Here is a 17,913-nt window from a genome sequence, read left to right as displayed (position 1 = left end):
ACACTAACATAGATGAGTTTTCAAATGATTTTTAAAAAAAAGTCTGGATAATTTGATCGTCAAATCATTTCCCCATCATAGTAAAGTGGTTATTCTTATAAAAACATATCAATTCAGGCTGCACGGTGCTACTAGTTTGAGGTACTGGTTGGAATCTTTCAAATGCTGTTTTCTCTGAATGTAATTTTCAGACAAACATCTGTAATTAAAATGTTGCAACTTTTGAATGGCTTGATGGATTTGTTTCATTTTTGTTTATGTTGTTTATGATTTGTAAAGCGTCAGTTTTGTGTATGGAATAAGAGTTAAGTGCATTGGTTGGGTTTTTATGAGTCTGACAGTTTGGTTCTGATTCATGTTTTCATATCGGTACAAACAAAGATGGCTGTTTTCATATGATGTATATAAAAAAAATCCTGATAATTTGATTGTCAAATCCTTTTCCCTACATAGTAAAGTGGTCATTCTGATAAAAACATATGAATTCAGGGTGCACTGTGCTACTGGTTTTTTTATGTACTGGTTCAAATCTTTAAAATGCTGTTTTCTCTGAATGTAATTTTCAGACAAAACGCTACAATTAAAATGTTGCAACTTTTGAAAGGCTTGATGGATTTGTTCAGTTTTTGTATATGTTGTTTATGAGTTGTACAGCATCAGTTCTGTGTATGGAATAAGAGTTCAGTGCATTGGTTGGGTTTTTATGAGTCTGACAGTTAGGATTTCATGTATTTTTCTTATCAAAACTGAACCGGTAACTGAAAATGCTAAATTAAAATAATATATTGCTTAGAAATGCTTTTCGATACACAGAATTATTAAACACACACATATTGCTGCAAAGAAGAAAAATTGGATCAAAACATGCACTGGTTCACAAACTGCAACATTTAAAAAAAAGCACATTTTATAACGTTTTTCTCACATTTTGGTGAATAAAACCCCCAAAAATTGCTTTTCACTCAAAATTTAAAATGGTTTCCCTTAATTAGGTTATTCTGCTTGCAAAAATCAAACAAGCAGCAAGCTGTTTCCAAAATAAATAAAAAAAGTGCTTGCCTACCCTGTCCCCCCTTAATATTTTTGGTGTACAATGACATTGTATGTCAGAGGTCTGTGACACATGTTCCTGGTCATGAATGGTTTATAGACTTAGTTTGTGTTCAGATGATAATTAAGTGACGTACAGCAGCGAGTCCTTAGCAAAAATTCCCTTCTTACTTGGCATAAGTTATCTCCTGTTGGCTTGATTTTCTAGAAAGTACTGTTGATCTTTTGGAATAATGTACCTTATATTATTTGATACCAGCCATTTCATGTGTTTTCATTTCATTTTCAGTTCACAAACAAGCCATGCACATTAACTTGTTCAAAGAAGGCATGAAAGTGGAAATCACATACCTCAGAAAGTAAGTTGTCATGTATTTAGGCAAAAGATGATTTAAGTTGTGTGTGATTGTGTCAGTGAGCATCTGTTTTCATGTATACTTGTATGCATGCTTGTAGCTGTGAAGCATCCACATGTTGCTCCGTTATACCTTTTCATGGGCCAATCTTGAAAAAAGGGTGCCCCAACCCTTCCTGTCTCTTCTGATTAGAAGTTTTCTCTCATTTCGTTTTCTTCTTCTGTGTACTACTGCTTTGGTTACATCCCTCTGCACATCATTTGTCTTCAATTGTTTTTAACTCAACTCACGATCCATATAGCAGAATATAATAGAATTGTTAACACATGTGTTGTCAGAAAGCAGCTGACCTCCTATGTGCCCAAGCACATACTGGACATTGGCCGGCCCAAGAAGAAGGAGGGCAGTCGAAACAGTGTGGACCGGCGGTCCAGCGTTGAAAAACCACCAGCCAGCAAGTCAGAGCAGGCAGCAGACGTCAGCAAGTCCGCTGAAGATGACGAGACATCACAGGAGTCGCAGAATGTGGACGTTTCCAATAGCGCCACGGCCATGTCAGAAAGCCCCACAGAACAGACGGAATCCATGACCTGGCATCCCAGTGATAACTCCTCTGCCAATGCTGTTCCAGCAGCTGAGTCTAGCAGTGAGCACAACGTCTCGAAAGAAAACACAGAGGTTGGTTTATCCCGAAATCTCGAATATCAATGATTGGAAAATGAAGCTGATTTTCTTATGGTTGGATGGTTATTTTATCAAATTGCCGTTTGCAAGCCATTCATTTTGATTGTCTATGAGTGAAAGTGTGAAGTACCTGCAATACAGCTCCTTTAGCCTTGAGGTTGAAATGCAAGAAAATACTGGGTGTTTGTTGTCAGACGTTCATACTCATAGAATGCAGTTTGGTATGATTATGTTAGGCTTGCAACACTGAATTGGTGGTCAGCAAAGAGATGTGAACTTCCAGACATAAGTTTTTATTATACATGCATCCATTTTCTTCTTCTCACTTCTTCTAAAGTGGTATTGTTTTTATCTGTCTTGTATTGCAGGAATCAAACGACGGTGCTCCAAAGCGACCAGGGTCCCCCTTCACTGCAACCACACCTTCCAAGAAACCCAAGGACAGCGATCAGGTAATGCATGTTATAGCAGTCACATTACTGTCTCTGCTAAGTGCATTTTACTCTCTTTCACTTACTAATGCAAACCACCAACTTTAAAAGTCAAATGATTTAGGGACGGGTGACCTTATGCACAGCCCTGTGCGAAGATGACTAATTTAGTTTTAGTTACAAAAGCAGCTTTATTCATTTACACACATACTTGTATGCTTGTTGAGCTCTTAAATACAGAATGTGATGGGATTAGAATTGCCTGCAAACAGAGTAGCTGTGCAGTGTGAGAGAAGGAGTGGAAACGTGCAGAAGAAATGCATGTGTCCAAGCAGCCGACAGCGGTGTTGACGCATGAGAGTTCACTTTTCAGAAAGATGGCATGTCCATGTTGCATGTTGGATTGGCAGAGTTTCTGTACATATGGTTTTCAAGAATTGATTTGCAGTTAGTAATGAATGACCTTTGCAATCAAGTACTCCTTGACTGCCGGAAGAATTCAGTTAGAAAATTAAATGAAAGTCATAAGAAAAGACAACTTTCGGAAATAACTCAGTTTTGGTCAATAACGATGTTCAAAAATAACTCTTATGAGGTTTGTATGGGTTGATAGAGAATACTCTTGCTGAGGTAAGCTTTCCACACCTGTTTGAGACACACCCATCGCTAGTGACTGGCCCATAATGTCACATGGGAAAGTATGACTCCATCAATAAAGGCAAGAGTATTCACTCTTTCACAACCCATACAAACCCCACAGTTATTTCCCAACATCGTTTATCAGACCATAACTGAGAAAATGGTCTCCAGAGGAGGCAATCCTTTTGATGCAGGCATTCATCTTGCTGCAATTTGAAGGGCAATTCAATACAGCAGTTGTTTCCCTTCTCTTATTATTTATTTTTACATTTAGTCAAGTTTTGACTAAATGTTTTAACATAGAGGGGGAATCGAGATGAGGGTCGTGGTGTGTGTGTGTGTGTGTGTGCGCGTGTGTGTGTGTGTGTGTAGAGCGATTCAGACTAAACTACTGGACCGATCTTTATGAAATTTGACAGAGTTCCTGGGAATGATATCCCCTGACGTTTTTTTTCTTTTTTGCGATAAATGTCTTTGATGACGTCATATCCGGCTTTTTGTAAAAGTTGAGGCGGCACTGTCACACCCTCATTTTTCAATCAAATTGATTGAAATTGTGGCCAAGCAATCTTCGACGAAGGCCGGACTTCGGTATTGCATTTCAGTTTGGTGGCTTAAAAATTAATTCATGACTTTGGTCATTAAAAATCTGAAAATTGTAAAAAAAATAGTTTTTTTATAAAACGATCCAAATTTACATTCATCTTATTCTTCATCATTTTCTGATTCCCAAAACATATAAATATGTTAATTTGGATTAAAAACAAGCTCTGAAAATTATAAAAAAAAAAAAATTATGGTCAAAATTAAATTTCCAAAATCGTTTCAAATACTATTTCATCTTATTCCTTGTGGGTTCCTGATTCCAAAAACATATAGATATGATATGTTTGGATTAAAAACACGCTCAGAAAGTTAAAACAAAGAGAGGTACAGTAAAGTGTGCTATGAAGCACAGCGCAACCGCTACAGCGCCAAACAGGCTCGTCACTTTCACTGTCTTTTGCACTAGCGGCGGACTACGTTCAGTTTCATTCTGTGAGTTCCACAGCTTGACTAAATGTAGTAATTTCGCCTTACGCGACTTGTTTTATGTTAGAAAAAAACATACCTGATACGTATTGTGGCCAAGGATTAATCAAGTGTGGTGCATCATAAAGTGTACTATTGTCCTTGTTTCTTGCTATTTACCATTGCATGTAGTTTTGTTCTGTTTTCTAATATAATTATATTCTTTTGTGATTTCTTCTCTCTTTCTGTGCTTGCTCATTTCTGCTTTTTTGCTTGGCTTGTGGAATCTTCTGCCTCTTGTGTTTCTCCTAATCTGTGGTCTTGGTACGCGGTCGTCTGATAGCGGTCCGGCTCCCCTATGCAGGTTGACGAAAAGTCCAGCGGTTCCTCCACCAACAGCAGCTTGCCTGAGGATGCTGAGGAAAATGACAACCAGGAGCAGACCTCTGCAGACATCGAGACGCCCAAATCACCCACAAACCCTACGCCAACTTCCGTAATGCCAAGCAAGGTACGTGTCAAACCACCTTTGGTTATTGTGTGAGAGGGAGAAAGAGAGAATTTGTGTGTAGATGTAAGAATTGTTTTGATGTGTAGAGCAAAACGTTTTAAAGATCTCGCAATGATTTAACCTTTGTGCACAACAGCATGCCATCTATTTTGTGTGAGAGGGAGAGAGAGAATGTGTGTGTAGATGTAAGAATTGTTTTGCTGTGTGGAGCAAAACATTTTTGACTCACATGCGAAGCAAAAGTGAGTCTATGTACTCACCCGAGTCGTCCGTCCGTCCGGAAAACTTTAACGTGTGATATTTCTTGGACACTATTCAGTCTATCAGTACCAAATTTGGCAAGATGGTGTATGATGACAAGGCCCCAAAAAACATACATAGCATCTTGACCTTGCTTCAAGGTCAAGGTCGCAGGGGCCATAAATGTTGTCTAAAAAACAGCTATTTTTCCCATTTTTCCCATTTTCTCTGAAGTTTTTGAGATTTAATACCTCACCTATATATGATATATAGGGCAAAGTAAGCCCCATCTTTTGATACCAGTTTGGTTTACCTTGCTTCAAGGTCAAGGTCACAGGAGCTCTTCAAAGTTGGATTGTATACATATTTTGAAGTGACCTTGACCCTGAACTATGGAAGATAACTGTTTCAAACTTAAAAATTATGTGGGGCACATGTTATGCTTTCATCATGAGACACATTTGGTCACATTTGATCAAGGTCAAGGTCACTTTGACCCTTATGAAATGTGACCAAAATAAGGTAGTGAACCACTAAAAGTGACCATATCTCATGGTAGAAAGAGCCAATAAGCACCATTGTACTTCCTATGTCTTGAATTAACAGCTTTGTGTTGCATGACCTTGGATGACCTTGACCTTGGGTCAAGGTCACATGTATTTTGGTAGGAAAAATGTGTAAAGCAGTTCTTAGTGTATGATGTCATTGCTAGGTTTAGCTGAAGGTCAAGGTCATGTAAAGGTCAAGGTCAAGCATGTGAGTCGTATGGGCTTTGCCCTTCTTGTTAAGTCCTTGGAATGGCCAAACCATTTTGCATGGCAGAGGTTGTGGGCCTGCAAGCATCTGGACTCGGGCTGGCTAGAAAAAAAGCGCAAACAATATGGTAGAGTCACAGACAGTGATGTAGCATCTGTAGTTTGATGTTCACTGGTATGAAACTTTGCGATATGATTTTGGAGATGGGAATGTGTACTTAACAGAAGTCAAACCTAGTGTATTAGGAAAAGGAAAGACGTTAAGATTGAAGCAGTTGTTTCGATTCCTGAACTTCCGAACATTGAAAAACTGAAGATATTTAGCACTGGAGTTGTGATCCGCGGGTCCCAGGCTCAAATCTGGGCCAGGATGGACACAGGTCAACTTTATGTGCAGACTGAGAGACTGTATCCATGTCCTACCCAACTGTCACCACTGTAGCACGCAAAAGACCTCGGTCATTCTGCCATAAGTGCAGGTGGCTGATTGCACCTAAACATGCACACGCAAGGGTAGCACAACTCTGTTGCGGTTAGCTTTCCACTAGGAGAAAGCAACCCACATTTCCCAGCAAAAGGACAATTAAGTAATGAAAATGAATGGAAAATGTCAGTTGATCTCGTGGTTGCAGGCGGCCAATGAACTGGAACTGCCCAGCCCACAGGGAGGACACACCCAATCCACGACAGGCTTCATGTCGCTCGCCAAGAACTCCATCAAGCTCAAGCTCAAGTGAAGCCGCTACGGCTGTGTTCTAGCCGGTCAGTGTAGGGTCCAACAGCTGTTCGTCCTGACAGCATCCGACATTTCACACAGTTAGCCACTGATCAGCGGTGTGCACGAAACAGGTCTCAGCCATGTCCACAAGTTATTCTGTGGATGTGTGCCTCCGTCTGGTGGAATGGCTGTGGAACATGACAAACATATGGGCATGTGTGGCTATGCCCAAAGCTGGCATTCTGGCAGGTTGGTTGGCATTCCTGCTACGAGAAGAAAAAAAGTCTGAAGCAAAGAAGTTAACCCTAAATGATTATTCTACGGTATTGGTGGCTCCAAAAAAATGGATGGGAGCCACAAATTAATGGTAATTAGTAGATTTTGGCAAGAACCTGGGATATGCTTTGGCACATTTTTCAATACTATCAGCTGGTAGAGCATTGAGATCAGTGGAATCTCATTAGTAGATGTCCTTTTCCTGTGGTGTATGTGAAACCTGCATTGTCATGTTTGACAAGACCTGGTCCTCAGAGAAGCAGACCTTTCATGAACAGCATACCCAGATGTCACTCGATCGATATAAAAAGACAAAAAGAATACATGCCGCAAAAAAGGGTCATCTGGTCATTGCAACCAGTCAAACTTTCATAACAGTAGTTTTGCTGTAATACGAAACACTATCAATTAACATTCACACAAGCTGACGAATTCTTTTCTGATATTTCATATACATGTAACAACCGGTAAAATACCAAAAATTCTGGTTAACACAAACATTGCATCCCTTACAGCTGTGTGCTCAGAAAAGGTTTGCCTTGCTCTGTTTGCAAAAGTGAATCTGTGAAAAAAGCAGGACACATGATAGACAGTTGTAATTTCTACAGGGTAAGTACATCCAGTATCAGTGTATTGGAAAACAATGGCCTGGGTTTATCTACTGAAATTAAGCTTTACCAAAATGAATATTGAGCAGGTTCGGCACACCATTTCTTTCTTTATAAGAATTATGGGGTTTTTTGTTTTTTTATTATGTATAGGTATCCTTTCAGAGCAAGGAGTACAATTTAAACTGACAAGAAAAGCAGGTATTATAGAAGGATTCTTGTTTTGTTAATTGTTAGTGTCAGACTATATACACATTTAGTTTGCATTATTTGTGCAATCATTTTTTTGTCAGCCAAATAAATAAAACAAATACTTTCTGTACTGTGTTCTGAGTCTTTTGCATGTACATTTTTACACTTTATTTGTTTAAAATACATAGACTATACTGCTTTTCATCCTGTGTCCTTGAAAGAACAGAAACAATGGCAAAACATCAAGCCTGTTAGAAAGTAGAAGCTAACGGACCTTAAAAAGCTAACGGATCATGAAAATGGAAGAAAAGTGTCGCTGAAGTGTAAGACAACTTTTTTTTGATCAGTGGTATTTGTAACTGGTGCTGTCATAAGAATAAAGAGTTTGCCTGGGTTATGTTTGAGCATTCATTTGATGGTAAAAAATGTAATTTGAAAAATATATGCTGTTGAGTTTTGTTTTCAGTTTACAGTTACGGTCAAATGTTAAGTCTTACATTATAATAGAAGAGCCAGTTCGATTCGGCAGCTAAAATTTGCAGGGGAAAGTGAGAGTAACTAAAACCCAATGTTATCACACATTGTATGTGTAGTCATCTGGACGTAATGGTATCTATTCTACAGTCAGAATTTCAATCCTTACTTTCACTTCAGATTGAGAAAGATTGTGTGTGCGAGTGCATGAAGATTTGCAAGGGCAGGTTGAGTGAAATTGTCGGTTTGGTTTGAGTGGTGTTTTTTTCCCTCAATAAATGTATATGTCCAATTACTGCCAAAAGCAGATTGTATTCAATATTTGCAAAACTAAGGTGATGTTCTGAGTAGGTTTATCATGTTGAAGTTGAACAGCTGGTGCATTTTTCATGTTATCACAAGCAATAGTTTTGCATTGGCATTAGTTGAAAAACACTTTCGTGAACAGGATGCGGTAGACTTAAAGCATGAGGTTTTCCCGTGTTATGACTCTTATGTTCTCCCCGTATGAAAGACACTGATATTAGAGTGGTTCTGCTTTCTGCCTTGTTAGTGTTTATGTACTCTGAGAAACTGCATTTGATTTTTGATAAATTCAGCAAAAGGATGAGGCGTGGGCAGCCTTCAGTCCACAGCTTTCAGACTGTGAGAGAAACAGCAGTGAAAGCAGAATAGTCCAGAGGCTGCATCATGTACTTGCAGTACTGTGCGGTACTGTACATTTGTTCCCTTTTCATGAAGACTGTTCTTGTCTACCCCCCGCGGGTTAGGGGGAAGAATTTACCCGATGCTCCCCAGTATGTCGTAAGAGGCGACTAACGGATTCTGTTTCTCCTTTTACCCTTGTTAAGTGTTTCTTGTATAGAATATAGTCAATGTTTGTAAAGATTTTAGTCAAGCAGTATGTAAGAAATGTTAAGTCCTTTGTACTGGAAACTTGCATTCTCCCAGTAAGGTCATATATTGTACTACGTTGCAAGCCCCTGGAGCAATTATTTGATTAGTGCTTTTGTGAACAAGAAACAATTAACAAGTGGCTCTATCCCATCTCCCCCCTTTCCCCGTCGCGATATAACCTTGAACGGTTGAAAACGACGTTTAACACCAAATAAAGAAAGAATGTTCTTGTCTGGACAGTTTTGGGTTACAGGAATGGGGTGGGGATGTGAAAAACAATAGGGTTTCAATTGGTATTGTTCAGGAAAAGGGAGACTTTTTGTTCTAAATATTTGTAGCTTTTGTTTAGTCAGCAAATGATGAAACATGTATCTTGTTTGATTGGAATATGACTTTCTCAGGTGTTCCTACTTGGCTGCCCATTGCTCTAACTTGTCTAAGATGACTTTACATTGTATTTGTTCAGAAGGTTATGTGTTTTGTGTAAAGACGTGTTATTTTGACTTAAGTCATTGAGGCATTTCATTTGTAAATACTGGACATGAGAAATATGAGAAACAGTTTCATATGTACATACAAAACATGACAAGAACGCTGAAAAACAGGTTTCATATGTACCCCTCACGGATTAGGGGGAAGAATTTACCTGATGCTCCCCAGCATGTCGTAAGAGGCGACTAAGGGATTCTGTTTCTCCTTTTACCCTTGTTAAGTGTTTCTTGTATATAATATAGTCCATTTTTTTTAAAGATTTTAGTCAAGCAGTATGTAAGAAATGTTAAGTCCTTTGTACTGGAAACTTGCATTCTCCCAGTATTGTGTACGTTGCAAGCCCCTGGAGCAAATTTTTGATTAGTGCTTTTGTGAACAAGAAACAATTGACAAGTGGCTCTATCCCATCTCCCCCCTTTCCACGTCGCGATATAACCTTGAATGGTTGAAAACGACGTTAAACACCAAATAAAGAAAGAAAGAAAGGTTTCATATGTAAATACAGAACATGAGAAATATGCTGAGAAACAGTTTTATGCGAGTGAGTAGTGATTGTGTTTGAGAAAGAAAGAGTGGTGTGTTAGTGTGTAACAGAATTGAAGAGAAAGTTAACAGGTGGTGTTATACATAGTGTGGTGCTGCCCGTATGGTACTATGTTTTAGGGGTATCTTACTTCTCACTTAAGTCATCATGGCAGCCACTGTCCCGGTTTTGACACGAGGGAAGAGCATCTTTCAACTTGAAGACATACCCACATTCAACAGTCTGCTCACTTTCTGTATAGAGTGGGATTTGGTTGTTCAATTCATTTCGGAAGTTGATGCAAGGGTCAACATTTAAAATTAATTCAGAAAAAATGTCCACCCTGGTTTTTGCTATGTGGACGTGGAAACAATTATGCAGTCATTCTATGTACAAACCTGGGAAGATCCGCGATGGTTGACATGATCCTTCTCATTGGAGGGAGTGTTTGTTCAACATTAAACAAGCTCTCTCTGGAGGCATTGAACGTTTCAACTTGATAGTAACATTCGTGGCGGGGATGTAGCTCAGTCGGTAGCGCGCTGGATTTGTATCCAGTTGGCCGCTGTCAGCGTGAGTTTGTCCCCACGTTCGGCGAGAGATTTATTTCTGAGTCAACTTTGTGTGCAGACTCTCCTCGGTGTCCGAACACCCCCGTGTGTACACGCAAGCACAAGACCAAGTGCGCACGAAAAAGATCCTGTAATCCATGTCAGAGTTCGGTGGGTTAGAGAAACACGAAAATACCCAGCATGCTTCCTCCGAAACCGGCGTATGGCTGCCTGAATGGCGGGGTAAAAAACGGTCATACACGTAAAATTCCACTCGTGCAAAAAACACGAGTGTATGTGGGAGTTTCAGCCCACGAACGCAGAAGAAGAAGAAGATAGTAACATTGTGGAAAAAATGAAAGATGATTAGTTTTTGATTGGTTGATGGGTAGTACATGTAGTTGTAATTTTGTATAGAGTGAGAATAATATATTTTTGTTTGGATGGTAACAATTGTTGCACTAGAGAAAGATGATAGGGACTGTCTGGTTTGGATAAGTTTCAAGTTTTGACTAAATGTTTTAACATAGAGGGGGGAATCGAGACGAGGGTCGTGGTGTATGTGTGTGTGTCTGTCTGTCTGTCTGTCTGTGTGTGTGTGTGTAGAGCGATTCAGACTAAACTACTGGGCCGATCTTTATGAAATTTGACATGAGAGTTCCTGGGTATGATATCCCCGGACGTTTTTTTAATTTTTTCGATAAATACCTTTGATGACGTCATATCCGGCTTTTTGTAAAAGTTGAGGCGGCACTGTCACACCCTCATTTTTCAATCAAATTGATTGAAATTTTGGCAAAGCAATCTTCGACGAAGCCCGGGGTTTGGTATTGCATTTCAGCTTGGTGGCTTAAAAACTAATGAGTGAGTTTGGTCATTAAAAATCGGAAACTTGTAATTAAAATTATTTTTTTATTAAACGATCCAAAAACAATTTCATCTTATTCTTCGTCATTTTCTGATTCCAAAAACATATACATATGTTATATTTGGATTAAAAACAAGCTCTGAAAATTAAAAATATAAAAATTATGATCAAAATTAAATTTCCGAAATCGTTTTAAAAACTATTTCATCTTATTCCTTGTCGGTTCCTGATTCCAAAAACATATAGATATGATATGTTTGGATTAAAAACACGCTCAGAAAGTTAAAACGAAGAGAGGTACAGTAAAGCGTGCTATGAAGCACAGCGCAATCGCTACCACGCCAAACAGGCTCGTCACTTTCACTGCCTTTTGCACTAGCGGCGGACTACGTTCAGTTTCATTCTGTGAGTTCCACAGCTTGACTAAATGTAGTAATTTGTTCTTCTTTGACTAAAAAATGAAATGAAGATAGAAGAAATACAAGTGGCAGTTGTGGTGAGAAATACTGAATTCAATGTTATGTGTCTATTTTCAGTCAGTGTTAGTGTCTGTATCACAATTGTTGTGTGGATGTGTCTGTATCAAAATGTTTTTATAGTGAAGTGTGACCAGTTAAAGTGTCTTGCTCCCAGTACTCCCAACCAAACCACTTGTCTGTTGTTTATGTACAATGTATGTGAAACGGTAGCATCATATGTTTTCGATTTAAGAACATACATGTACATTCTTTTTTCCTTTTTCTGTTACAACGTGTGTGAGTGTGTATGTGTCTGCTTGGTTGCGAGCTGGGTTACTATTACATGAAATGTGTTTGATGATGAAAGTTACATGTATAAATGTTTCATTGGTATCAAAAAAGAGAAAAGAAAAGAATTGAAAAGTGGTCTTGTGCTATGTGTTATACAGTGTGCTTCAGTCACGTTTCCTAAAAAAGAATAGACACTAAACGTATGAAACAATCAAGTGTGTGCTTGAATGCTTGGAATGCAGAGCTAACAGCAATGGGTTACACTCCATTTTCATATGAGAAGGCCCACATCAGTTGTGACTGAGCAAAGGCATTCAGTCTGAAGCATGCTATTTATGATGCAAACAGAACTGTGCGCTGGCAAAAATGCAAAACAAAACAAAACAGAACGGGGTTTCTTCCTTTTGTGTTTTATTTTTATTTCAGTGATGCATGAATGATTTATTGAACATATTCCATTGGATGAAAAGTTTGCTTTTCCTGTACAATAAGATCTTAATCATGCAGAATGATAGTCACTGTCAGTGTCACAAAGATTATTGATTTGTGGATACACCTATTCACCTCTGTTACTTGAATGTGAGACTGCAGGCGTATGGGCATATCATTCAGTCAATCCACAACATAAATGATCAAATCTGTCTCCAATTTACCTGCAATCAAACACGAAAAAAAAAAGTTCTTAGAAACAAAGGGAAGCAAGAGCTCCTAATATTAATAACAGGTCAGAGTTATGCGGAACTAGTCTCCTTGTACTTTAGATAATGATAAGCATCGAAATGATCAAATGAATTTCATCCTCTGTCTTACACAGAAACAGGGAATACAGAATTAAAAGCAATCTGCCTGGCTAGTACCGGGCATCAACAAGTGATAGAAACGCTGTGGAAAGCTAAAATTATGCCTGAAAGGGCGTTGTTTTAATTTTTATTAAATGGCAGACCTGCAGCTAAGGCCAAAAAAAAAAATAGGTCTGTTTACGGTAACCCGACCGACCCTAGTTTTTTCGCGCGACCCTAGACTTTTTTTTGGCATTTGGGGGGAAAAAAAAAAAGAAAAAAAAAAATCTTGCTTTTTTGGCAAAATAACGTAAAAATATGGTTTTTTGGAAAAAAAAGAAAAAAAAAAAAAAAAATCCCGACCTACCGACCCTATTTTTTTGGCCTATGTTACCGTAAACAGACCTATTTTTTTTTTTGGCCTAATATATATACAGGTCTTCATGAAACCAGCGGAAGCGATTTGGCCATAGTGCCTTTTCTCAAGGTACATGTATTGCATGTACAAGAGAGGAAAAGGTTAAACCAATTTGATCATAACGGTGCACTTGAAAAAGCAGGCTCAGTCAGTATGCTTCACATTGCACTGCTCTCACGCCCAATGCCTAGTAGTATTTACGCATCATGTCATCCTGCGGCAGTCACCACAGATCCCTCCAGGCTTTTTCTACCTGAGCATCCTACAACTTGAACACATACCCACATTCAACAGACTGTGCCTACCGGGAACCTTTTGATGAATTAATTATGTAACTGACACCAGTGTCAACATGCAAAATTAATTCGGCCAAAATGCACGCACTTCACAAAAAGCAGTCAGGCTGTTGAATTTAGGTATGTGTTCAACTAGAAGGATGCCCTTGTCACAAGTAAAAGCCTGGTCAAATTTGTGGCGGTGTTCGCAATTACTCGCACAAGAGGAAGGGTACTTTTAAACGATTTTTCGACCGGTAGGTGGCCTTCTAATGTGCTCTTACCACATTTTCATGGGTGAAACTTTTCCGCCTCAGGGGGGAAATCCGCCAAATGAAATTGGTTAAATAAGGAATTCCTTATTTTGAAAATCTTTAAAAGAAATTTTTTTATTTTTTTATTATTTTTTTTATTTTTATCGCCGGCGATCCGATCCGTATTTCTCCTAACACAGTGACCGGACATCGCTGAGTCTTTGTTTCACTGGGCGCGCGAATTATCGGACTACAGCTTGGCATTTGTTACATTGTTTAATGTGCAAATTTGTGTGTTTGATATACCAGGATAGGCCTACTTTTACCCTTAAAAGCCTGATTTTTCGTTTTCTTCCCTGGCGTTGCCCCTGGACCCCGGCCTCATTTTCCTTATTTTCAATTCTGATCAGTTTCACCCATGCTATTTTAGAGAACATGTATAATGTTTAGCAAGTGATGAGTCAGGAGCGCGGCATCATTATGAGACCTCAATATTGTTATCACTCAAAACAGCATGATATCTGATTAATAATGAAGATAAGGTTCTAATGCACACATTTTCACACACAAGAAATGAAAAAGAAGATGGTACTCCAAAGCAAATACAACGAAGGCTTTTTGACTCACATGCGAAGCAAAAGTGAGTATGTACTCACCCGAGTCGTCCGTCCGGAAAACTTTAACGTTGGATATTTCTTGGACACTATTCAGTCTATCAGTACCAAATTTGGCAAGATGGTGTATGATGACAAGGCCCCAAAAAACATACATAGCATCTTGACCTTGCTTCAAGGTCAAGGTCGCAGGGGACATAAATGTTGCCTAAAAAACAGCTATTTTTCACATTTTTCCCATTTTCTCTTAAGTTTTTGAGATTGAATACCTCACTTGTATATGATATATAGGGCAAAGTAAGCCCCATCTTTTGATACCAGTTTGGTTTACCTTGCTTCAAGGTCACAGGAGCTCTTCAAAGTTGGATTGTATACATATTTTGAAGTGACCTTGACCCTGAACTATGGAAGATAACTGTTTCAAACTTAAGCATTATGTGGGACACATGTTATGCTTTCATCATGAGACACATTTGGTCACATATGATCAAGGTCAAGGTCACTTTGACCCTTATGAAATGTGACCAAAATAAGGTAGTGAACCACTAAAAGTGACCATATCTCATGGTAGAAAGAGCCAATAAGCACCATTGTACTTCCTATGTCTTGAATTAACAGCTTTGTGTTGCATGACCTTGGATGACCTTGACCTTGGGTCAAGGTCACATGTATTTTGGTAGGAAAAATGTGTAAAGCATGTGAGTCGTATGGGCTTTGCCCTTCTTGTTAAGATGATGGAGGGAATAATTATACCGCGCCTTCGTCAGACCACACTTCCTCGACATTCAAACAAAAAATTGCAGACGAAAGACTGAAACAACATACCTTAAGATTCAGTATGATACGCACCATTAGTTGACAAGACAGTGATCGGATGTCATACGTGAACATGTGCACAAGAGAACACACATCCACACCCGATTAACCAAATGGACAGGTACAACATTCCATCCAAAGAGCTCATGTACGCACACAGACAAAAATGTAGAGGAAACTAACAAGTTACAAGATATCATTCGAAACAGTAACATGAAAACGCAAGATGATATCAAGAAGAAAAGTTTAGTACAACGATGAACACTCAGTTCACTGTCGCTTACAAGGTCGGAGTTGCTTGCACGTTTTAAAACGAGTGCATGTGTATTTACAAACAGCAGAAGCATGTTTGTCCAATGATCTTTTTGATGAACGCTAACAGACTCAACAGTTTTGCTCTTGTGTATTGTCAATGTGTATGCATTTCTATGACAGGTAGGATCACAGTTTGCTTGGCATTTGCAAGAGACCTATTTAGGGTACTTCACAATTAACAAGAAACGACTTCGACGGTTGATTTCTGTTTCATATTTGACAGACAGGCATACAGACAGACGGAGAGGGAGAGCTCGCTGGTGATTGACCTTTTCTCACAGGAAGCATATTTGTAATCTCAAGACAGGACAACACGAATGAATTGTTATTGTTGATGTCCTCCTACCAGGGAAATGACAATAAAGCTTTAGGACAAGTATACTGACAGACGAAGGAAAGGCGACTTCTGAAGTCAAAGGACGTCAGCGATGGCATGGATGACGGAATTGGAAATTGTCCACAGCAACAAAGGCGGCATATTTTGTACAGACTTCTTCTTGCTTTTTAATGGTTAAAGGGCAGCTGTCGGGTTGCCTGGTCTCAAAAATGCGCGGAGTCGCGTGCAAAAACGCGTTTAAGAGTTTTCCGAGTTGATTCAACTAAAGACTGTTGATTTGGTCCAGAAGTAGACACTTTCATCATTAGTTTGAAACCATTAAAATGCGTGAAACTTTCTGCTAGTTCTCACAATCCGCAAAAAAACGAAGCAGTTGGCAGGCCGAAACGACTCAAAATCCGCGACCGACAACTCTGTCAGCACAAGAAAGACGCCGCAGCGTTAGCCTTGCTGTGACGTCACTCGAGGAAGCCGATAAGGCCGCTGTGAAGTTTACAGTACAATGTAGACTACAGCTGGACATCTGTAATGCTTACGCGTGATTGATTCTTGCACAAAGTAAAGTATTCGGATGGTGGTATCTTTTCAAGACCCACGTTCCCATTTTCTCTTCTTTGATATGACCGACTGCAACCTTTACAAGTCATTTTTAAAGTGGTTCACATGCTGTTGCTACTCCTCCAGTCCACCCGGTTAAACCATAAAGTTGCTCAACCACAGACCCTCATGTCCCTTGTCAGCAGACACTGTACACTTATGAAGAAGGTCACACCGCTTGAGGTGTCACACCAATTACCGTGTACGTGTGAGGTACTGAATTCAAGACAAAAGCCAACTCTGTCGGTGGGAAAATCTAGGAAAGAGATGATGATAATACATCTTCAGTTACTCACTCAAGTAGATAGACGAGATAAGATAAAGGGAAGAGAGACGGAGACAAAGATGAAACAGTGGATCTAGTGTGGAAAATGGGGGAAGGGGGTTCGGCCGCAAAAAATCAAAGATGAATTTGTCAAACTGTGTTTGTGATGGTTATCGTGTGTGTCTGTGTGTGTCTGTGTATATGTGTGATAACACGTGTGTGTGTGTCTGTGTGAGTGTGTTTGTGTGTGTGTGTTTGTGTTCCTCGACGCGTGACATTAATATCTGCCAATGAATTGAACAAAAACAGGGTTCAAGTGGAACAAAAGCAGGAGGGGGACGGAAGACATGTTATGAACTCCGTTTTTTACTGCGAAATTTTGGCCTGGGAGAAGTCACCCCATCCTAAGTTTCTCTTCACCTACCCGTGAAGTATGCTTGAGGGCTTGACTAGACAACCCGATTGCGCCCATTACACGGCATAAAGAGAGCACCGTTCAACCCGGCCGATTCCGCGGCCGACGTCACGCGTCCAAGGGAAGTAATTTTCGAGCGGGCTGCATTGACTCGGCCAAGAATGCAAACTTTCTTCGATTAAAGACATTGTAGCATGTCTAAAGTCTTCGGACTTGTGTTATCAAGCTGTCAAAATCACCAAGTAACTTTTAACGGCTAGGGCGGCTTGTGGGCAGAATCAACTGGGACAGTCAGGGCTAGAGCTTGTGGACGTGTAACTGATGGTTCTGCGTCCTTAAAATCAGTCGATGGAAATATTCCAATTTAACCCCGTGTGATCCTCACTGTCTTACTGAATGAATCTTAAATGTTCACTCTTCTTTCAGTATACGACGGCACTAAGGCGGGGACTAATTCGGGAGTATAACCAGTCGATTTTTCTATCTTCTCCTATTAAGACATGGGACGGTGCTGGCTGCCATTCAGACTGACGGAACCGTTCCTAGGTCGGGTGCATGTCCAGTGTTTATGAGCCACCATGCCTGGAGGTGCAACTCACTACTTTGTTGAGGAGTCTGCACGCCCTAATCATTGAGCAATGTTGTGCTGTGTTGAAGTTAGCGTGGTCTTATGGAAAGCGGCTGATGAACACAATTTACATCTGTTGTCTGAGTCTTTTGGCAACTACAGATGAACATCAAATAGGACATGCAAAACCAAACAATTAAAAAAATGTGTCTGCATGTGTTTTTGTGGAAAGCAA

General features: G+C 39.6%; 1 protein-coding gene across 1 annotated transcript in view; it reads left to right on the top strand.

Moving 5' to 3' along the window:
- LOC138953961 (poly(A) polymerase beta-like) overlaps positions 1-10,372 on the top strand; it is a gene marked incomplete in the record, with an annotated part of 24,906 nt that extends 14,534 nt beyond the window's left edge. The window contains 5 exon segments of the mRNA XM_070325979.1: positions 1,340-1,409; positions 1,745-2,084; positions 2,459-2,542; positions 4,515-4,682; positions 6,310-10,372. Coding sequence (XP_070182080.1) covers positions 1,340-1,409; positions 1,745-2,084; positions 2,459-2,542; positions 4,515-4,682; positions 6,310-6,414 — 767 coding nt within the window.
- Positions 10,373-17,913: the final 7,541 nt, after the last annotated feature.

The sequence above is a fragment of the Littorina saxatilis genome, linkage group LG17, assembly GCF_037325665.1.
Source record: "Littorina saxatilis isolate snail1 linkage group LG17, US_GU_Lsax_2.0, whole genome shotgun sequence".
NCBI classification, from domain to species: Eukaryota; Metazoa; Mollusca; class Gastropoda; order Littorinimorpha; family Littorinidae; genus Littorina; species Littorina saxatilis.
Note: the sequence above shows the minus strand (reverse complement) of the source record. Positions and strands in the feature narration are given on the sequence as shown.